This window comes from Arachis hypogaea, chromosome 17 (genome assembly GCF_003086295.3).
Source record: "Arachis hypogaea cultivar Tifrunner chromosome 17, arahy.Tifrunner.gnm2.J5K5, whole genome shotgun sequence".
Classification (NCBI taxonomy): domain Eukaryota; kingdom Viridiplantae; phylum Streptophyta; class Magnoliopsida; order Fabales; family Fabaceae; genus Arachis; species Arachis hypogaea.
In genome coordinates, this window is record NC_092052.1 from 7,522,102 (window position 1) to 7,545,533 (window position 23,432).

Below are 23,432 nucleotides of genomic sequence, written 5' to 3' on the forward strand. Positions count from 1 at the left end.
ACTATAGTACCTTTTTATATTACAAGCATGCCACGATCTAGGTAACTCGGCGCCGCTTAGGTCGGTCACCTTATAATAACCTTTTCCTAAGACCTCGCTAACTTTGTAGGGTCCTTTCCAATTGACAGCGAGTTTTCCTTCCCCCGATTTGTTGACTCCTATGTCATTTCTGATTAAGACCAGATCGCTTAGTGCGAAACTTCTTCGAATGAATTTCTTGTTGTATCTGGTAGCCATCCTTTGCTTCAGCGCTGCTTCTCTTATCTGGGCTTGTTCTCGAACTTTGGGGAGCAACTCTAGCTCCTCTTTGTGCCCCTGTATGTTTCGGATTTCATCATGGAGAATCACTCTTGGGCTTTGCTCACTGATTTCTACTGGTATCATAGCTTCTACCCCATAGACAAGTCGGAAGGGTGTTTCTCCAGTTGCAAATTGGGGTGTCGTCCGATAAACCCACAGCACTTGGGGGAGCTCTTCTGTCCATGCTCCTTTTGCATCTTGTAGTCTTTTCTTTAGCCCTGCCAGTATGACTTTGTTGGCTGCCTCGGCTTGTCCATTTGCTTGTGGGTGTTCCACCGAGGTGAACTGGTGTTTGATTTTCATACTAGCCACTAGGCTTCTGAAGGTGGAATCGGTGAACTGGGTTCTATTATCTGTGGTAATGGAGTGAGGTATCACATACCTTGTAATGATATTTTTGTAGAGGAACCTCCGACTTCTATGGGCGGTGATAGTGGCCAATGGTTCTGCTTCTATCCACTTTGTGAAGTAGTCTATTCCTACAATTAAGCATTTGACTTGCCCTGGCGCCTGGGGAAAAGGACCTAATAAATCCATTCCCCATTTTGCGAAGGGCCATGGAGAAGTTATACTAATGAGCTCCTCGGGAGGAGCTACGTGGAAATTTGCATGCATTTGGCAAGGTTGGCATTTTTTCACAAATTCTGTGGCATCTTTCTGCAAGGTCGGCCAGTAGAATCCAGCTCGGATTACTTTTCTGGCTAGCGACCTGGCTCCGAGATGGTTTCTGCAGATCCCATTGTGGACCTCCTCTAGCACTTTAGTGGTCCTTGAGGTCGGTACGCACTTCAACAATGGCGTTGATATTCCTCTTCTATAAAGGATATTTTTCACCAGAGTGTAATATTGTGCTTCCCTCCGGATTTTCTTGGCCTCTTTTTCCTCTTTGGGGAGGATGTCGAATTTTAGGTATTCGACCAGAGGATTCATCCATCCGAGATTTAGCCCGGATACCTCGAGGACATCTTGTTTGCCCTCTGCTTTTACTACAGAGGGCTCTTGGAGAGTTTCCTGGATCAGGCTTCTATTATTCCCTCCTGGCTTAGTACTCGCTAACTTGGAGAGGGCGTCTGCTCTGCTATTGAGATCCCGAGTTATATGCTTAACTTCGGTTTCGGCAAAGTGCCCGAGGTATTCCAGAATTTTTTCCAGGTATCTCTTCATGTTTGGGTCTTTGGCCTGATACTCTCCATTTATCTGGGAGGTTACCACCTGAGAGTCACTGTATATCGTCACTTTTGTCGCACCGACCTCTTCTGCTAGCTTCAATCTTGCAATCAGGGCTTCATATTCTGCCTGATTATTTAAAGCTGAGAATTCGAATTTGAGGGATACCTCTATTTGAGTTCCCCTTTCATCCGCCAGTATTATGCCTGCACTACTTTCTGTTTTATTTGAGGATCCATCTACATAGAGTTCCCATGTAGTTGGCTTTTCCTCTTGGTCTCTTGCGTACTCAGCTATGAAGTCGGTGAGGCATTGGGCTTTGATTGCTGTCCGAGTTTCATACTTCAAATCAAACTCGGAGAGCTCTATTGCCCATTGAACCATTCTCCCCGCAACATCCGTCTTCTGGAAGATTTGTTTCATGGGTTGGTTCGTTCTGACTCTTATTGTATGTGCTTGAAAATAAGGCCGTAGCCTTCGTGAGGCTATTACTAAGGAGTAGGCAAACTTCTCTAGTTTGTGGTACCTTAGCTCGGGGCCTTGTAGAACTTTGCTGATGAAGTAGATTGGATGCTGTCCGGCCTCATTCTCCCTTATCAGGGCTGATGCGACAGCTCTGTCTGCTACAGACAAATAAAGGACGAGATCTTCCCCAATTAGAGGTCGGGTTAGGATTGGTGGTTGACTCAAGAACCTTTTGAACTCCTAGAATGCTTGTTCGCATTCCAGAGTCCGTTTGAACTGGCATCCTGTTCTTAATAAAGAAAACAGTGGAAGGGATTTGAGTGCTGATCTTGCCAAGAATCTGGAGAAGGCTGCAAGTCGGCCATTCAATTGCTGAACCTTTCTTAAGCAAGTCAGGCTCTTCATTTCCAGGATAGCTTTACACTTATCGGGATTTGCTTCAATCCCTCTCTGTGTTAGCATAAAACCTAGGAATTTTCCAGCCTCCACCGCAAAGGCACACTTTGCGGGATTTAGCCTCATCCTGTGTAGCCTTATGGTGTCGAAGACTTGCGAGAGGTCGACTTCTTCTTTGGTTTTCACTAGCATGTTGTCGACGTAGACTTCCATTAAGCTCCCTAGGTGAGGGGCGAACACTTTATTCATCAACCTTTGGTATGTGGCCCCTGCAATTTTAATCCAAATGGCATGACTACGTAGCAAAAATTAGCTCTGGGCGTGATGAATGATGTTTTCTCCTGGTCTGACTCATACATCAGGATTTGGTTATATCCCGAGTAGGCGTCCATGAACGACAAGTATTGATATCTCGAGCTAGAGTCTACTAGGGTATCAATACTCGGGAGTGGATAAGGGTCTTTGGGACATGCTTTATTTAAGTCGGTGTAGTCAACACACATCCTCCAATTGCCGTTTTGCTTCTTGACTAGAACTACATTTGCTAGCCATGTTGGATATTTAACTTCTCTAATGAAGCCGGCTTCTAGGAGTGCCTGAACTTGCTCTTCCACCACTAGGGCTCGTTCCGGGCCGAGCTTGCGCCTTTTCTGTTGTACAGGTCGGGATCCCGGATGTACCGAGAGCTTGTGGGACATGAGCTCGGGGTCTATCCCGGGCATGTCGGAAGCCTTCCAGGAGAAGAGGTCGGAATTGTCTCTTAGGAGCTTAGTCAACCCTTGCTTCAGGGTTTCCCCTAGGTCGGCTCCTATGCTGGCATTCTTCCCTTCCTCTTCGTCGACCTGTATTTCTTCAGTTTTTCCTCCTCGCTGTGGTCGTAGCTCTTTTTTGGCCCTTGCACCACCGAGCTCTATGGTGTGAACCTCTTTGCCTTTTCCCCTCAGGTTCAGGCTTTCATTGTAACACTTTCTTGCCAACTTCTGGTCTCCCCGCACTGTTGCTATTCTCGCAGGTGTCGGAAATTTCATGCAATGATGGGGGGTAGACACCACCACTCTAAGTCGATTCAGGGTAGTTCTGCCGATTAAGGCATTGTATGCTGACCCTACGTCGATGACTATAAAGTCTATACTCAGAGTTTTGGATTTTTCCCCCTTTCCGAAGGTAGTGTGGAGAGGTATAAATCCTAGTGGTTTTATTGGCGTATCGCCTAGCCCGTACAAGGTGTCGGGATAGGCTCTTAACTCCTTTTCATCCAGCCCCAGTTTGTCAAACACGGGCTTGAAAATGATATCCGCCGAGCTTCCTTGATCTACTAGGGTTCTGTGGAGATGGGCATTAGCTAGGATCATAGTTATTACCACTGGATCGTCATGTCCAGGGATTACTCATTGTCCGTCCTCTTTTGTAAATGAGATAGTGGGGACGTCGGATGATTCATTTCTGACCTGGTAGACTCGCTTGAGGTGTCTTTTGCGAGCGGACTTGGTGAGTCCCCCTCCCGCGAATCCGCCTGAGATCATATGTATATGTCTCTTCGGAGTCTGCGGTGGTGGGTCTCTTCTATCCACATCGTCTCGCTTTCTCTTCCCATGATTGTCCGACCTTTCTATGAGATATCTGTCAAGTCGGCCTTCTTTGGCAAGCTTTTCTATCACATTTTTAAGGTCGTAACAGTCATTTGTCGAGTGACCATATATTTTATGATACTCACAGTAGTCGCTGCGACTCCCCCTTTTTTATTTTTAATGGGCCTGGGAGGTGGCAGCCTTTCAGTATTGCAAATTTCTCTGTATACGTCCGCTATAGAAACCTTTAGAGGAGTATAAGAGTGATATTTCCTGGGCCTGTCAGGACCGAGGTCTTCTTTCTTCTTGGGCTCCCTTTCTCTCTCTTTTATTGAGGGAAGGTGCCCAGGTCGCCAGCTCGACTCTCTCAGCCTGACATTTTCCTCCATGTTGATGTATTTTTCAGCTCTTTCTTGTACATCACTCAGGGATGTGGGGTGCCTTTTTGATATGGACTGTGAGAAGGAACCTTCCCTAAGTCCATTTACTAGCCCCATAATGACTGTCTCGGTGGGTAGGTCTTGAATCTCTAAGCATGCTTTGTTGAACCTTTCCATATAATCTCGTAGAGGTTCTCCGACCTCCTGTTTTATTCCCAGGAGGCTCCATGCATGCTTTACTTTATCTTTCTGAATGGAGAACCTCATCAGAAACTTCCTCGAGAGGTCCTCGAAGCTGGTAACCGACCTTGGAGGGAGACTATCGAACCACTTCATCGCTGCTTTCGATAAGGTGGTCGGGAAAGCTTTGCAGCGCGTTGCATCAGAAGCATCAGCCAGATACATCCGACTTTTAAAGTTGCTTAGATGATGCTTCGGATCGGTGGTTCCGTCATAGAGGTCCATATCGGGGCTTTTAAAGTTTTTTAGAACTTTTGCCCTCATTATGTCCTCACTGAAAGGGTCCTCCCCTCCCGGGGGCGACTCTTCTCGATCTTCACGGGAATTCTGACCTCTGAGGGAGAATTCTAACTTTAAGAGTTTTTTCTCTAACTCTTTTCGTCGATCCATCTCCTCTCTTAGGTGCTTTTCTATCTCCGATTCCTGTTCCAGCTGTTCCAAGCGACTTTGGTGGACATGGACTAGCCCCATTAGTTCAGTTGCGTGGGGTGGTCCATCCTTTTCTGATTCACGCCCCTCCAAGGAATTTGTCTTCGGATTTTTAAATCCGGAGGTTCCTTCCCTGTGTTGGTCGTTGGTTTCCTGGTGAAGGGTCAGGTCTACGTCGTGGTTTCCGGTATCCAGATTCTCTTGTTCGGAATCTGATGCCACATGACCGTCTTCCTGTGACATGTCCGCCTTTACTGGTTGATCTCACGGGTCCCCGGCAACGGCGCCAATGTTACGGTGGGTAACCGGAGATTATGGGGTTGGATTAGTTTGGCTGGCCCAATCGTTGGAATGATGGAGTATCCGAGCGGATTGATGCGCCAAGGCCCTCCTCTAACTTCGGTATGAGAGAATGGGGGGTGGTACCTGCAAAGACACTCCGATGCCAAAGTCAGCAAAGGGAGCAAAACAGGTCTAGAGAGTATTGGGTTTAGTGATACCTGAGAAGTGTCAGTGTATTTATAGTGGTGAACCCATAACCACCGTTGGTGTGGTTCCGTTATTCATGGGGAATAACCCTTTCTTTATCTTAGTGAGGTTGAGATATGGCTCCAGAAAGTGGGTAGAGAGATTTTAGGGGCAGTTACTCATTTGAATGGGTGTTTATCTGCCAGCTAATCTTCGTCCCGACTTCTTTAGAGCAAGTCGAGGTAGGAACCGACTTCGTGGGGTGAAGGTCGGTATAGAGCGAGGCTTAATCCTTTGGATTGGGCCTTTCGTTTGTACCTGGGCCTTATCATTGGGCCAGGGTATGAACAATAACAAACCTGATGGATTTTTTATTTTAATAAATAAAATAAATGTAATATTTATCGAAATAAATATTTTTGCAAAAATTTACCGATTTAAATTTCCTTGTCATATCTCGTTTACAGTATAAATGAGATGATTTTTTAGGTATATGGCAAGTCAAATTGATACGTGTATATTTTGATATATGTATTTTTTTTAAAAAAATTGAAAATAATAAAAAATATTAATAATATCAATAATCTAAACTGTTGGCATGTAATTAGTACATAAAAAGTTGATAGAAGAGATTAAAATGGATATGTTTGATCAATTTTAGTCTATTTTAAATAATAGGGATTAACACGTTTATTTAGAAATCATTAAACTTCCCACTATTAATACGGTTACCCCTTTTCTAATTATCCACTTTTTAAAAATTTAAAATATAATTTTTTTGTGACTAAAATATAATTTAAATACACGTGATTTATTTGATAACTCGGTTCATGCATGTTACTGCTCTATATATAATATGAAATCTTTTTTACTTAAATTATATTTCAAATTTTTATGTACTACTCCCATGCAACAAATAAAATTTATATATACTCCCGTGTAAAAACAAAAAAAGTAAGTGAATATGAAAGAAAATAAATGTGCTGTGATAATAGGTAGTTACAAATATATTTTCAACACACTATTAATAATGGGCAATTACAAATATATTTTTATTTATACACTATTAATATATTTGTTTTTTCCATATTCACTTAGGGAGTATATATAAATTTTATTTGTTGGATGGAGTGCATAAAAATTTGGAATATAATTTTTTATGCCCCATCCTTTTCTAATAAAATAACAGATATTGTACCCATTTTTTATGAACAACTTTAATTATTAAATAGAATTTTTAAATTAATTATAAAATTATTTTACTTTTAAATTGTGGATGTTTTAAACTATGTTACAAAAGATTTGAATGATTTATTTTTAATGTACTGATAATATAAAAATAATTATACGGTTATTTAAAAATTAGAAGTAATAAGTAATTATTTAATGCTTAATATGATATTGGTTATAATTACGTGATAATTGAAACGGTTATCTCTCACACGTTATCTTCCATTATCCACGTGAGAGATAACCGTTTCAATTCTCCCCATATCGGTATATCCCATCAATCTCTCAACAGTTGCCAAACAATTATTTTTATTTTTCAAATTTAAATCAATCAAATTGGAAGAGATTGATGGGATAGTAGAGAGAAAATTGAAAATGTTATTTCTCACGTGATAGGAGAGATAACGTGAGAAATAACCGTTTCAATTATTCTCACGTAGTTGTCATAACGACCAATATTATTGCTTCTCATTAAATAATTTCTCTTTTTGAGTATTAATTGATTAAATATATCCATTTCAATCTCTTTTACCAATTTTTTATGTATTAATTGCATGCCAAAATTTTGACTTATTGATATTATTAATATTTTTTATTATTTTTAAAATTGAAAAAAAATACATGTATCTCATTTATACGGTAAAATTGACACGAAATCTGACAAGTCAAATTAACACGTGTGTAAACGAGATATGGCAAGAGAATTTAAATCGATAAATTCTCATAAAAATATTTATTTCGATAAATATTATATTTATTTTATTTATTAAAATAAAAAATCCCAAACCTGATGCGTTGCTTAATAAAAGAAGTTGGGTTTAGTAGCTCACACGTAAAACGTTCTAATCTCTGTCAACCTGATCTACCATTCATTCACATAAAACAAACCCTAAGTAGACGGTGTTTTTCTGCAGCACCGATTTCTGCAACCCTAACTGGTAATTGCTACTTTTATACCTAATTCGTTTTAAATTATTCATATTCAGGATTTGGATTATGGTTAATGTGCTGCTATTGGTGAGTTTTGGTTGTGAATCAAGATGAGTTCTTGAGGCGATCGCGGGAGAACATGGAATTTCCTATTTTATTGTTAGGATAACGAGGGTTACGTTTTAAGCTTTTTCTGGTTTTGATTTGCTAAGATTTTCGATGTGGTTTGTTGTGCTTTTCCTTGCTGTGTTTTGTGCTAGGGTTTTGAATAACAACGAAAAAATGAGCTAGTTGCTCTATTTAATTTTTTTGCAACAATTTTGAAAAATAATAATTACAAATCTTGTATTTAACTGAGTTTAGATTGAGAACTATGCTTGATTATTTAGGTTTACACTTTAATCTTTGAGTACCAATTATTATTATTGACGAGGTTATATATATATATTTTCAATTGAGATTTATTTTCTTTTTCAGATATTTCATTTCAGATTTAATTGAGGATATATAAGTGAACTCTGACAGCATTCTAGATTCTTCATCTAGGATATTAATTCCTCTTAAATGTTGGTTGTTTTAGTAAATTAATCTTGCAATGGAGCAAAATGAATGTTAATGTTTCTGATGCTAACCCCAATGATCAAACCAATTCACAAGGCTTGTTATATAGAAATGATCCATTCTGCTTATTGTTTGCAGAACCTGTAGTAGAAGTGAAATTGAAGAGCAGTATGAAAGAAGCAGCAGCAATACCATACAATTTAAGATGTCATGGTCGTGTAGTTGGCGACCGCTATTTGAGGCCTAGACAAGTCCAGGTTGATTATAGCTCCAAGAGACGTCGGTCCAGACGCAGGTTATGCTTGTTACTTTTTAGAGCTTCTTGCCTTCTCCTTTTACATACGGTTTGTTCAGCTAATAAGAATTCGCATCAAATTATCAATATATTGATTTCTTTTTTTTAATATTCCTTTCCTTGAAAATCAATTGTTGTTTGAAATCAAAGACAAAAGCCTTGTGATCCCTCTTCATCAGAATCTGATGAAGATGAAGAGCCCCCCTTACCTTCGCTTATAGTTTATGGCATTACATTATTAGATTATTATTATTATTGCTTAAATTTCCTTGTTCTTACAAATCAACTTCTATGTGACATCAAAGGACCCTTTTTTATTGAAGGCGAGGCACTGAAGCTGAAGAAGTGTGAGTGCTATTATGATTTGTAACCATATATCAATATAATAAACTCCGCCTATGTTACACTTGCGGTACATAGTCGGTACATAGCCGGTCCCAAGCCCGGATAAAGGAGGAGGGTTGTGTTAGGTCTTCGGCAACCAACATAAAAATATAGCCGAACCCCCATGACATATCAATATAATAATACCTCCTTTTGGTTTTTTTCCCCTTTCTTTTTTTTTTTTGGGCATTCTTCCAGATTTCTAAGGAAAATGAGATTTAAATTTATTGAGACTACGTTTCCTTATCCATTAGCTGCAATGAAACACTACAACCATGGGCTAAAAGAGGTAAATTAACTTCTTAGTCCTAGTCTATTGATTTCTTTTGATTATAGTACCTTTATTAAACAATAAAAAGAAAAATTCTTCCTTGTTATTTGTTTTTCAGGAAGAGCAATATGAGGTTACTGGTACTCGTGGAAAAGTGTGCCGTTATTTCAAAAAACTTGGCTATATACGCCTAATGCACTTTATAGCTGAGCCTAAATATACTAAAAACATGCCCAATGCATCAGAGGATACCGCTAAGCACTTTTATGCCAGAGTTCATCAAATGCCTAATCGTGAAACTCATGTGGATTACTGTAAAGTGCAAGAAAAACCCTCACCACGTGGTATCTTTACTAAAATTTTTCTTTCGTGCTTTCTATTTTTTGTGGCCCCACTTAATGATGCGGCTTGTTTGGAATGTGTTGTAGGTCCTTTTCTCCATGAAGTCGTTCCCTTGTGCTGTGAAACTTGTGGTCTTAAGGATCTGAAAGCCCTTGAGTCAAAATCATTGGAATTGAGGTTTATTCACTCTTTAGTGATAGTAATATATATTGAGTTGTTTATAAGAGTTTATATTGACTTGTTTTTATTTTGGAATTGAAGTGCTGAAGGTGAAGGAGGAAAGGAGGAGTATTGGAAGTAAGAGTCACTGTTTCTCTTTTTATAATATGTTTATCTTCTGCATATGGATTATGATTTTTAATTGAAAATTGTTTGGCTTACACGTTTGTTTTTATTTGTTTTTCTATGCTTTCTGCAGTGGTTATCACACCTCCACTCCTCCAAAACTTATTGTGGCACGCAGAAACCCAGAGTTCATAGCAAAACAAGCCGCCGGGAGAAAGAAAAAACGTTGAATGGATCTTAGAAGAATTGAACAACTAATATCCAGTCTGTACTCATGTATGACTGTTCCTTTGGCAAGATTTTCTTGTAAAGCAATGTTGTTTGCGGAGAATACTTTCTAACTTGACTACAGTAATATTAGCTAAGGTTTTCTGTACTACATTTGTGTGATTATGTCTATATTTCTACTAATTTCTACTAATTCTGGCGGAAAATTATGGGATGTGGTGTGCATTGATCATATTGGTATATATGGTGATTTGTCTAATTGTGGTTAGCTACAAAAGCATCTTGTTTTATATCACCTTTGGTGTATGCTACAGGGTGAACGGCTTGTTTAGAGGTTTAATAATCTATCTGGTTAAATCGGTTTAAATAACTAATAAAATTATTTAAATTCTATTTTAAATTTATGGGTATCCAAATTTTATTTTAAGAATTTGATTAATTTTAGATTGCTTGGTTGTGATGTGTTTAAATAGAATAAGAATCGAATATTTTCTTTTAATACTTGTAAGTTGAATATTTTTATATTCTTTAAAATATAAGAGAGATAATTAAGGGCAAAACACATAGTTAAACTAAATGGAGAGAAAAACTTCACAATTCTACTAAAAGTAAAAACGCAAAGTGAATCTCCCAAAAGCAGCATCAAAACGCAAAGTGAATCTCCATGTAATTTGAATTAACCCAATTCGAATTACACAAAGCAATTACGTGTTACGTGTGATTATAGTAATTCGAATAATGTTGATTTGAATTATGCATGCATGAGCTCCAATAGTAATTGGAAGCATATTAATTTGAATTACACACAAACAAGCACACTGTTTTTGCTACCCTTAGTTTGAACTAGTACACCATTTTTGCTATCCTTAGTAATTCGAAACAATATGATTCGAATTATCCCCGGTTTGGCTGCCCATAGTAATTTGAAATAACACTCAAATTTTAAATAAAATACTCTACATAGTCAATAATAATTTAGAAATAAAAAAAAGGGTAAAACACGTTAATAAGCCAAAGCCAAAACAAAATTTCATAAATCAACCAAATTGAAAATCAATACATGAATCAACCAGAAGTACATTTTCATGTAATTCGAATTAGGCTAATTCGAATTATACATTTAATGTAATTCGAATCACACTTATTCAAATTACACACACGAACACAAGCACTAATTCGAATCAGAGTGATTCGAACTACACACACAAACTCACATACTAGTTCAAATTGGACTGATTCGAACTAGTATCCGGTATATTAGCTCATAGTAATTTGAAGCATGCTGATTCGAATTATGGAATATTTACCAAAAATATTAGAAAAATATTAGTGAAATATTTTTCAAAAATATTAGAAAAAAACGATATAATATAAAAAAAATATACTACAAAAAATATAAAAAAAATTATAAATATTAGTTGAATGTGAATTCTATAGCATAAATCTAATCCATGCAATTATTTTAATACACCAACAATTATATCTATATGGAGTCAATGCTAAATCGAATTCAATTAGTTCGATAATACGAGTCTATGAAAAAAAATTGTATTTTATAAAGTTTAAAAATTTTTATTATGTAATAAGTTAGTAACGAGTACATTACAAATCTTTTATAGTACTTATCATAACAATGTTTAATTTAATAATTGTTATTAAAGTTTTAGTTGTACTCGTTACAAAATAAATAATCACAATAAACTAGTAAGAGAATATTCCAAATCTAACCCAATATACTTCATACCTCCACTACCTTTCCAACTAGGGATGTCAATGGGGCAGGGCGGGGGCAGGGGATGCCTCTCTACTCCCCATCCCCACCCTCAGATTTGCTCCCCATTCCCGCCCCCGTTCCCCGCCGTGGGGTAATATTGCTCCCCATCCCCATTCCCCACAGGGCCCCATTCCCCGCGGGGACCCCATTCCCCATCTACATAATAGTTCTAACTAATTATTAATTTTCATATGAATAGAGCTGCAAGTATCTATCTTACACAAAAACTACAAGATTTTATACAAAAAGTCTAAATGACACGATGGCGACTTCTTTCGAAATAACGCAATTGGGGGATGCAACAACGAGCCAAAGGACAAAGCAGTGGACGAGGTGGGAGACGCGGCAACAGAGAGGAGAATGAACACGACGGCAGAGTTACGAAAAGGAACGCCGCAAATAGAAATTACGACACGGTAAGGGTGATGGCACAGTGAGGTGTGACGATGCGGTGAGAAGGGTGACGAGGGGGTGGCTGCAGAGAGGTTGGATGGAGTATGGACAGCCTTAGGGATCTCTGAATTAAAGAAGGGTTATGCAAATAAAGATTAAGAGTTTTGGGTTTCTCTATATATGTGTGTGTGAGAAATGACTAAAAAACATATATGAGAAATAAACTATTAAGGATAATTCAACGAAATCATAAATTTCGGGGAATAGCGGAGATGGGGCGGGGATCCCGCTCGGGTCGGGTCCCCGCGCCTGCTTCGGGAGAATTTTGTCCCCCATCCCATCCCCACGGAAAAAATTCCCCACAATTGGATCCCCATTCGGGGCAGTCCCCGCAGGGATCCCTGCGTCTCGAAAAATTTTGTCATCCCTATTCCCAACAGAATATTCCAAGAGCTGAACTTTATGCAAGCACACACAAACACACACAATACAAACAAATAATGTACAAGTAAGACAAGTAAGACAATTAGCAAATAATTAGGAAATATTTACACTTAGGCATACCAAAGCAATTAAGCAAACCCAAACATATGTAAATTGATGCAAACCCTGAGACGATTTTTAATATGAAAACGTTAATGGAGCGCTGTTATAGACTGTCAGATGTCACGTTAAAATTTATAAAATGATGCAGTTTTAGTTTTGACATTTAAATAGCTCAAAAACGGCATCGTATCACTTATTTTGTTACGTAAAATTTTAATTAACACCATTTACGATGATGTTTTTGGGTTATTTGAGTGCGAAAAGTAAAATGACATTATTTTACAAAATTTAGTGTGACATCCAGCTGTTCATGACAGTATTCCGTTAACGTTTATATGTTGAAAATTGTTTCAAGGACTAATATAAATTATGTTCACAAAGTTTAGATATTAAATAAAAAAATTAAAATTTTAGGAACTAAATTAAAAATTGCATGTAACTTCAAGAATCCAATTAAGTATTATCTCAAAAAAATGAATAGGCAACTCAATCCAACTGTGGTTACCAAATTTTAATTCAATCCAAAAATTTTGGTATGTTGGATTGGGTCAAAAAAACCACAAATTCGTTGGTTAGCTCAAAACAATAGCAACTCCTAAATTTAAGTTGAAAAAAAGGTTGTGAAATAGCAAGGAATTATCCGAAAGAATGCAATGAACGAATTATTCTTTTTAGGTTTAATTACTCTGTTGGTCCCTATAGTTTCACCAAATTTTTAATTAGGTCCCTATACTTTTTTTTCATTCAATTGGATCCTTACACTGCTTTTAATTTTGTAATTACGTCCTTTTCATGTTAAAAATGTTAAAATTAACATAATATTTTTACCAGAATGCATGCGGTCAAAGATTTAATTAAGTTTTTAATTATAAATACCTTCAATTTGCGAATAAATATTCAGTTAACTCTAATATTTTTTACACTAGGAAGGACTTAATTACAAAATTATAGTAGTGTAGGGATCCAATTGAAAGGAAAAAAAGTATAGGGACCTAATTAAAAATTTGGTGAAACTATAGGGACCAACAGAGTAATTAAACCTTCTTTTTATAGAGGTAAATCTTTATCTGCTAGACAAAAAAATAACAAGTTATAAATTCTGTCTTTTTTTGGTAGAGCATATATATATATATATATATATATATATATATATATATATATATAAAAGCATAGTTTGAAATCACAAAAATTAAAAAATAAAAAATAGTGGATTTACACCAACCACGTGTTTGCCTTTATCCTGAAGTGAATGTGGAAATACCTTTCACACCTATCAAATTAAAATATTAGAATTTGATTTTTACATATAATAACAAAAAGAAATAGTTGTAAAAAGTTTAAAAGTTTTATTTCCTCATCTAATTAATATTTTTTTATCATTTCCATAAGTTAATAAAAGTGTAAAATATAATTATTTTTATTACTAGCTAGATGTACCAATATGTAATTAATTGTTTTTGTAAAGTACCATTGTACGAATAGTTTATAGAAATTAAATCCAAAACTATATATTCACCTATTAAACATGAATGAAACTAAGTAACGTTGATGATCTCAGGAGAAAAAGTTGTAAACATTCATGCACCAGATCGAATTTAACTTTTTTTTTGTTCTTGTTTTCTTTAATTTGTGGCTCTCCATTCTTCTGGACCAAAAGAAAAGCCACATCTTCAGCATTTTCCTTTTAATTAATGCGTTTCAAAAGGCAATGAAATAATATAATTGATGGAGAAATAAGAACCTTTAGAATTTATAGCAATTAATAAAACGTGACAGGCAAAAGAATGATGACATTAATTAAGTATGCTTTATTTCTCGTTTGTTGAATGGAGCCAAAACTTGGTCTGGTGACCTTTTAGCTCCTTGTTATTAAGAGTATCTCCAAATACTTGATTTTAGATTAAGTTTATTTTCGTTTCACAAAATATCACACAAATATTTTTAAAATTATATATTATAAAAAGTAACTTAAAATTTAATGTAAGATTTGTCAATTTAATATTTAGGTTCAATTTAATTTAAATTTTATATTAGTTAAAATTATTTTATTTCATGAATTATACAAGTAATAATATATAATTGATAATTTTTTAAAAAATGCGGTCTCTTTTTATTAATATCAATCTTATTTCAAATATTGTATTTAATATAAATTTTAAATAAATTCAATTACTATAAATATAAAAAATAATATCCAAAAAATATCCTATTAAAATTGCTCTAATTATTATAAGTCAAGAAGTAAATTAGATAAACTACTAGATAAGTAACTAACAAAAAATTAACCAACATCAATCAATAATCTAAAAAAAATCAATACTCAATTCATTTTTTTTAAATTATTCTTTTATACTTTTTTTTCTTTTTTCTTCCTCTCAACACCACAATTTCATCTACCATCAAAAGTTATCCATCTCCACCAAGTTACTGTACTTTTATCGGCCACTTACCACCCATCACCCTAAATTCTAAATTTCAAATCTTAAATTCTAAATTCTAAATTCTAAATTTTAAATCTTAAATATCAAACCCTAAATAATAAATCTTAAATCGTAAATAATAAATTCTAATTTTTAAATCCTAAACTCTAAATTCTAAATAACGTTTGAGTTTTAGATATTTTTATTATTTCTAATTTTAAATATTTGTTTTTATTGTGAATTATTAATTATTTTATTGGCTAAAAATTATTGGTTACGAAAACTTTTTCTTAAACCATGAATTGAAATTTTTTAATTTTACTTTTGTTTAGACAACAAATTGAACACAAGAACTAAAAAAATACTATTATATAACTACTTCTCAACAAAGAATGTACACTAACGAGAGGATTGTTTCCCTATTATATAAAATTGTGTTCGAATTTATTGATCGAAAATTGATTTTCGATATGAAAGGAATTGAATCGAAAGATATTGAATATAGGCTTTCGAGAAAATGTGTTTAGGAGGCTAAGTTTGAGAGTTGCTGGCACAGAAGTTGTTTTCGAGTTACTTTGTCGAAATCGAAGAAGTTAAATCGAGGAGGAGATTTGATTTGAAGGAAGACTTTCGAAGATTTAGTCGAGTGGTTAAAGAAGTGAGAATGTTAGTGGATAATTAATCACACGGGAGTAGATAATTAATCACATGGGGAATATCTATAATCATGTAGCGGGAACAGTTACCAAAGGCGGTTGTGTTTTAAAATTGTAATTTATTTTAATTTTAATTAATTGTAATTAATGTAATTTTAATTGACCGTTATGTAAGGGCAGCTTATAAATACTAGGAATTTTCAGTGAAAAGGGGTTGGAACTTTTACTCAGAAAAACACTCTAAACACTCTTACATCCCAGCGTATTCCTGAATTTGCGATCGAGTTTCCTTTTTCTGTAGGGTTCCTTTCACCTTCTTTTATTCTTTTTAATTTCATCCTGTTTGTATTTTTTCATATTTTATTTAATCATATTCATTAAGTGTTATTCATATTTCTTTATTTTTTCTGTTGAATTTAGTTTTCAGTATTTTATCATTACCATTTTACATGAAGAAATCCTTTATTTTAAAAGAAAGTAACTTATTGTTTTCTTTTAATTTCTTTAAATTGTTTACAAAATGTTAATTTCTGAATTTTATTTACTAATTTATGAATTCACTGTATTTTAATCCTTCAAATTTAGTCTAATCGAAGACACTTTGATGCACTTATAAAAAACTGGTACTCGCATAGAGGAGTTGGTTTCGCTCCCAAACCATTAGAATCGAACCATCATCGATTTGCTAAAAATCGACAAAATAAATTGGCACACCCGGTGGGACAGTTTTAAATCAAAGTGTGTCAAAAGTTACTACTTTCTAGTGTATGCGATTATGAAGTAAGAAGATCATTGACATAGCTGATGAATTGTCAAATGTGAATGGTGGTTCCTCCACCAATGATAGTATACCAGTATCCGTACAACAGGCCGACGTGTCTTCACGTTCGGAAGGTGCAATCAGAACTGAAAGTATAGTCATCACGACTATTGAAAATGTTTGACGTAATATTCGTCCACGTGGCCCTGCGCCACCGTTTCAACCTCCATTAACTGCTGGTTGGCCCCCTTATGGCTTGCCTGTTGGTTATACCCCACCGGTGGGTGGGTTTGTTCCACCTATTCAATTTGGAAATATAAGTGGAGTAAATATTATGCAAAACCTACAACAACACTCTGAGTATTCTCGTGAGTATCACGTGGCTCCACTTCGAATGCTGCGAGTTCAATGGCAGCATATCGACAACAAGTGGAGGAAAGTCACCATGACTTGGTTAATTTATTGACTCAGCAAATGACTACAATTCTGAATCCTATGATGGCCGATCATGAATCGAGATTCGAGCGTCTTGCTAGACAAGTCGAGAGGATTGCTTGAATCGTCGATTATGATGACGGTGAAAGGCATAATGCTCGAGGAACTAATGAGGGGATGGAAAATATTTTTCAAAATGAAAATCATATTCTAAATCGAGAAAACCCTCGCATAGTTCATCGACATGAGAATGATGATGATGTTTTACATGGTTTGCGTGGTGATCGTTATCAGGTCACCCGAATTGTAGAAGAAGTGTTAAATCGGGTTGGATTGAATGTTGGTTTTATGAATCAGCCACATTTTGTTTAGGCTTTTCCCCAAGTAATCGAAATGACTGAAGTGCCAAGAGGGGTAAAAAATCCGAAAATAACTTTAAAATTTGCTAGAGAAGTTGGAGAATCAACAACTGAACATGTTGCTCGATATCTGATCGAGATTGAAAATTTAGCAAATGATAAAAATTTAAAAATAAAATTTTTTCCGTCATCATTGACGAAGAATGCATTTACATGGTTTTCGAATCTTATACCAAATTCGATTAAAACATGGAATCAGTTGGAAACTGCTTTTCACGCTCAATTTTATCGAGGGAAAATGAATGTAGCAGTTACTGATTTAGTAGCTTTGAAACGTGAAGATGGTAAAACCATTGATGATTATTTAATACGTTTCAAAAATGCTAGAAGTAGGTGCTATGTCACATTGCCTGAGAATGAGATAGTGAAAATAGCAACTATGGGGTTAGGATTCTATATGCACAGAAAGTTGCTTAATGTGCATATTCCTGATTTGGCTCATTTGGCCGAAAAGGTTCGGCAAACTAAGTTAATAAAAAAGGAAAAAGAAAAACATAGAACCGAACAGAGGTCAAAAAGTAAACCATTTATTCGAAAGGAGAAAGTTGCTTATGTAACTATGGAGTCCTCAGAGGAGAAAATCGATTTTGAAACAGAAATCGATTTGGCCGAACTTAAGAAAGGCCCTCCATATGTTTGTTCTTTGTTGAAAAAACTCCCTGGTAGTGAAAAGTCGAATGATTAAAAATTTAAAAGTGGAAAGAAATATAGTTTTGATATCTCGAAATCTGATCAAATTTTTGATGTGTTGCTTAAAGATAGACAATTGGTTTTGCCTGAGGGTAGAACTTTACTTTCCTTGAAGGATTTGAAAGGAAAGCCTTATTGTAAATTCCATCAAGCAACAAGTCATTCAACTAACATTTGTGTTTGTTTCAGGGATTTGATTCAGGAGGCAATAATGGAAGGACGTTTGAAATTTGATGATGGCAAAAAGGAAATAAAGGTCGATGTAGATCCTTTCGAAACTGATGCCAGTTATGTGGAACCCTGCTTTGAAGTGAATATGGTGGGATGTCTTATGATTTTGATGTGGCTCTTGATGATTTCGAGTCACAAGTAAGAGCTGTGTACCCCAGAACGGGGGATGGTTTGTTGGACTTCTTGGTTTAGCAAAAAATCAAAGACCGGGACGTATCGTTGTGTCCACGGTGTAACGCTGTTTTTGATGCTGAAGCAGCGGCAATCTTTGAAAAGCAAAGAATGAAAAAAAAAATTACCACACAGGGAGGAACAAGCACGTCAGAGACAACCAATTCGACGTGTAGAAGGTTCTGGTTCGAAAATTCCTCTACATGATGTGAATACATATTTGAGCCGATCTCAGGCTATTGGTGTTCAGTGAATCAGTAACTGTCAAGAATTTCAAAGGCGTGATCCCTTATATCAACGTAATCCTCAATGGGGACACAGAGCGCCGTCTCGAAATCAATATGCAGCTTTTCGAGGGCGAGCCAGAGGATACCCAAGAGGAAGAGGAGGAAGGAGAAGTTTCAATCAAAATAAAAAAACTTCAGATTGATACGGAAAAGGAAGCAAGCAAGGGGGAAACTCCTTCAGTGCATTCCCGAATTGTCTTTCCTTCTGATAGAGAGACTTATCCTAAGGAGATTCCATCGCCAGCTAAGATGGACAAAGGAAAGGCAATTGCTCAGTCTTCTGGGGTAGATAAACATAAAGATGTTGATATCGATGAAGAATACTTCGATGAAGGAGATGATGACATGGTGGGGATGATTTCGATAATCCCTACCGAGTACCTTGGGAAGTGTGAAGGTAATTGATGAGGGGATAATTTATACGTTTTTTGGCATTATTTTTAGTATGTTTTAAGTATATTTTAGTTAGTTTTTATTATGTTTTTATTAGTTTTTAAATAAAAATCACTCTTCCGGACTTTACTATGAGTTTGTGTGTTTTTCTATGATTTTAGGTATTTTCTGGCTGAAATTGAGGGACCTGAGCAAAAATCTTATTTAGAGGCTGAAAAAGGACTGCAGATGCTATTGGATTCTGACCTCCCTGCACTCAAAATGGATTTTCTGGATCTACAGAAGCCTAATTGGTGCGTTCTCAATTGCGTTGGAAAGTAGACATCCTGGGCTTTCCAGAAATATATAATAGTCCATACTTTGCCCAAGATTTGATGGCCCAAACACGCGTTCCAAGTCAGCTCAATAATTCTAGCGTTTAACACCGGAACTGGCACAAAAGCTGGCGTTTAACTCCAAGAAAAGTCTCTACACATGGAAGCTTTAATGTTCAGTCCAAGCACATACCAAGTGGGCCCGGAAGAAGATTTTTGCATTCATTACCTATTTCTGTAACCCTAGGCTACTAGTTTTCTATAAATAGGACCTTTTGCTATTGTATTATCATCTTGGTTCTTCAGGTTCCCTCTCTGGGGCCGAAGCCAATGACCACCATTATCACTTTTGTATTCTCAACGGTGGAGTTTCTACACACCATAGATTAAGGTGTGGAGCTCTGATGTTCTTCATGAATTAATACAAGTACTATTGTTTTTCTATTCAACTCAAGTCTATTTCTTCTCCAAGATATTCATTCACACCCAAGAACATGATGAATGTGATGATTATGTGACACTCATCACCATTCTCACCTATGAACGCGTGACTGACAACCACTTCCGTTCTACATGCAAACAAGCTTGAATGTGTATCTCTTGGGTTTCTAATCTAAGATTGGAACCTTCGTGGTATAGGCTAGAATTATTGGCGGCCATTCTTGAGATCCGGAACGTCTAAACCTTGTCTGTGGTATTCTGAGTAGGATCTGGGAAGGGATGACTGTGACGAGTTTCAAACTCGCGAGTGTTGGGCGTGTGACAGACGCAAAAGGATCAACGGATCCTATTCCAACATGATCGAGAACCGACAGATGATTAGCCGTGCGGTGACAGCGCATTTGGAACATTTTCACTGAGAGGACGGGAAGTAGCCATTGACAACGGTGATGTCCAACATAAAGCTTGCCATGGAAAGGAGTATGAATGATTGGAAGAAGGCAATAGGAAAGCAGAGGTTCAGAAGGAACAAAGCATCTTCATACTAGGGGTGGCAATATGTACCCTACCCGCGGGTATCCAACCCGACCCCATCCGGTCGGGTAGGGTTGCCAACCCGATCCGCAGCGGGTAGGGTAGGGTGCGGGTAGAGTTTTCGTGCGGGTTGAGCCTCAACCCTACCCGACCAACCCGCACCCTATATATGTATATGTTATATACTTGTATAAAAAATATTTTAAGTAGATGTTGAACTAAAGACTTCTCACTAAATACAAAAGATCCTTAGTCATTAAAAGAAGATCATTAATTGATAATTTAATAAACTTTTTTTTACATAAAATTCAGTTTTATTTTAAATTATTATCAAGTTATATAATAACGTTGCATTTTTTTGTAACCCGCGGGTAGGGTCGGGTACCCGCGGGTTAAGAGCGGGTAGGGTTAGGGTTGAGATATTCTCAACTCGCGGGTAGGGTAGGGTTGAGTTTATATAAAAATCTCAACCCGCGGGTAGGGTTAGGGTTGACTCCAAACCCTACCCTACCCTACCTATTGCCACCCTTACTTCATACGCTTATCTGAAATTCCTACCAATGAATTACATAAGTATCTCTATCTTTACTTTATGTTTTATTTATATTTTAATTATCAATCCTCCATAACCATTTGAATCCGTCTGACTGAGATTTACAAGATGACCATAGCTTGCTTCAAGCCGACAGTCTCCGTGGGATCGACCCTTACTCACGTAAGGTATTACTTGGACGACCCAGTACACTTGCTGGTTAGTTGTGCGGAATTGTGACAAAGTGTGATTCACGTTTGAGAGCTCCAAGTCTTTGGTGCCATTGTTGATGATCACAATTTCGTGCACCAAGTTTTTGGCGCCGTTGTCGGGGATTGTTCGAGTTTGGACAACTGACGGTTCATCTTGTTGCTTAGATTAGGTAATTTTACTTTTTATTTTCGAAAAAAAAAATTTTATTCTGTTCTTCAGAGTTTTTAAGGATGAATTCTAGAGTTTCATGATGATTTGTTGAAGTCTGGCTGGCTGTGAAACCATGTTTAATCTTTTGGACCGAGGTTTCAACTTATCATCACAAGAGCTTGATGATTTCTATCAATCTTGCTGTTGAAAGTAATGATCTGCTAAAGCTTGGCTGGCCATTGGCCATGTCTAGTGTTTTAGACCGGAGCTTCCACTGAAAGCTTGGATGGCTAGTATGCTATGTCTAATTCCTGGACCGGAGTCTTAGACTAACATTGCAATGATTCCTGGAATTCTTATTAAAAATTTTGAATCCCTTTATTTTCTTTTCCACTCAATTTTCGAAAAACCACAAAAAAATTTATAAAATTTTAAAAATAAAAAATATTTTATATTTCTTGTTTGAGTATAGTATTAATTTTTAAGTTTGGTGTCAATTGCATGACTTTCTTCTTCTTACATTTTTCGAATATACACATATTGTTCTTCATTGATCTTCAAGTTGTTCTTGATGATTTCATTGCTCTGATCTTTAAATTCTCTTGTTTTGTGTGTTTTGTTGTTTCTCATATGCATTCTCAATTTGTTAGTGTCTCTTATATGAAAATTTTTAAGTTTGGTGTCCTGCATGCATTGTTTGTTTGATTTGAGTTTCCTAAGATTAGTTGTATTTCGATTGTTTCTCATCATTGAAAAATTCAAAAAAAAATTTCAAAATTATGTCTTGTCAAGTCAATAATACAGAGAATTGAAGATTCAGAACATTCAGCAGAGGAATCAAACAGAAAAAGCTGGGCGTTCAAAACGCCCAGTGAAGAAGGAAAACTGGCATTTAAACGCCAGAATGAATACCATTCTGGGCATTTAACGCCAGAAGGATACTAGAGGGAAGATTTTGTTTTTAATTCAAATCTTTTTCAAATCATATCTTTTCAATCATATCTCTTCAAAATCAATTTCTTTCCATTTTTTTATTATTTTCGAAAATCCTTGCTACTATTAATGATTTACTTCAAAATTTTCAAGTTGTTACTTGCCTATTAAGAAAAGATCAAATTTTAAATTTTAAGAATCATATCTTTTAATTTCTTATTAGTCAAGTAATCAACTTTATTTTTAAAACTTTCTTTTTTTATTTGATTTTTAATCATATCTTCTCAATCACATCTTTTCAATCACATCTTTTTCAAAATTAACTCTCAATCATATCTTTTTGATTTCTAATTTCAAAATCTTTTTAAAAAATCACTTAATTTCTTTCCCAATCTTAATTTTCTAAAATCTCAATCAAAATTTCAAATTTCTTTCAAAATCTTTTTAATTTATTTTCGAAAATTCTTCCCCTCTTTTCACATTCTTCTATTTAAGGGACTAACACTCCTCTTCAAGGTGCAATTCGAACTCTATTCCTCTTGATAAGTTCGAATTCTCTTCTATCTACCTCCTCCTTCTATTCTTCTTTTCCTCTGACACCTCAAGGAATCTCTATATTGTGACATAGAGGATTCCCTACTTTCTTGTTCTCTTCTCTTTCATATGAGCAGGAGCAAAGATAAAGGCATACTTGTTCAAGCTGATCCTGAACCTGAAAGGACCTTGAAGAGAAAGCTAAGAGAAGCCAAAGCACAATTCTCTCTAGAGGGCCTAATAGAGCTTTTCAAAGAAGAAGAAATAATGGCAGCTGAAAACAACAATGCCAACAATGCAAGGAAGGTGCTTGGTGACTTTACTGCACCTACTCCCGACTTCTATGGGAGAAGCATCTCAATCCCTGCCATTGGAGCAAACAACTTTGAGCTTAAGCCTCAATTAGTTTCTAATGCAACAGAATTGCAAGTTTTATGGACTTCCATCGGAAGATCCTCATCAGTTCTTAGCTGAATTCTTGCAAATCTATGACACTGTCAAGACCAATGGGGTTGATCCTGAGGTCTACAGACTTATGCTCTTCCCTTTTGCTGTAAGAGACAGAGCTAGGACATGGTTAGACTCACAACCTAAAGAAAGCCTGAACTCTTGGGAAAAGCTAGTCAATGCCTTCTTGGCAAAGTTCTTTCCACCTCAAAAATTGAGT

General features: G+C 36.2%; 1 protein-coding gene across 1 annotated transcript; it reads left to right on the forward strand.

Moving 5' to 3' along the window:
• Positions 1–7,474: 7,474 nt before the first annotated feature.
• LOC112766991 (uncharacterized) lies at positions 7,475–10,087 on the forward strand. The gene is made up of 8 exons (XM_025812878.2): positions 7,475–7,581; positions 8,273–8,429; positions 8,753–8,776; positions 9,012–9,102; positions 9,203–9,428; positions 9,513–9,603; positions 9,688–9,723; positions 9,845–10,087. The coding sequence occupies exons 2-8, from the start codon at positions 8,305–8,307 to the stop codon at positions 9,939–9,941; spliced, it is 690 nt and encodes a 229-aa protein (XP_025668663.1). The 5' UTR covers positions 7,475–7,581; positions 8,273–8,304; the 3' UTR covers positions 9,942–10,087.
• The last annotated feature ends 13,345 nt before the right edge of the window (positions 10,088–23,432 follow it).

What these genes read in the sequence shown, in the direction of transcription:
- LOC112766991 (XM_025812878.2), top strand. Translation starts at nt 8,305, where the DNA reads ATGAAAGAAGCAGCAGCAATACCATACAATTTAAGATGTCATGGTCGT. An exon ending in ACAACCATGGGCTAAAAGAG is followed by an intron (nt 9,103 to 9,202) that starts GTAAATTAACTT and finishes TTTGTTTTTCAG; the next exon opens with GAAGAGCAATATGAGGTTAC. An exon ending in GGAAAGGAGGAGTATTGGAA is followed by an intron (nt 9,724 to 9,844) that starts GTAAGAGTCACT and finishes TGCTTTCTGCAG; the next exon opens with TGGTTATCACACCTCCACTC.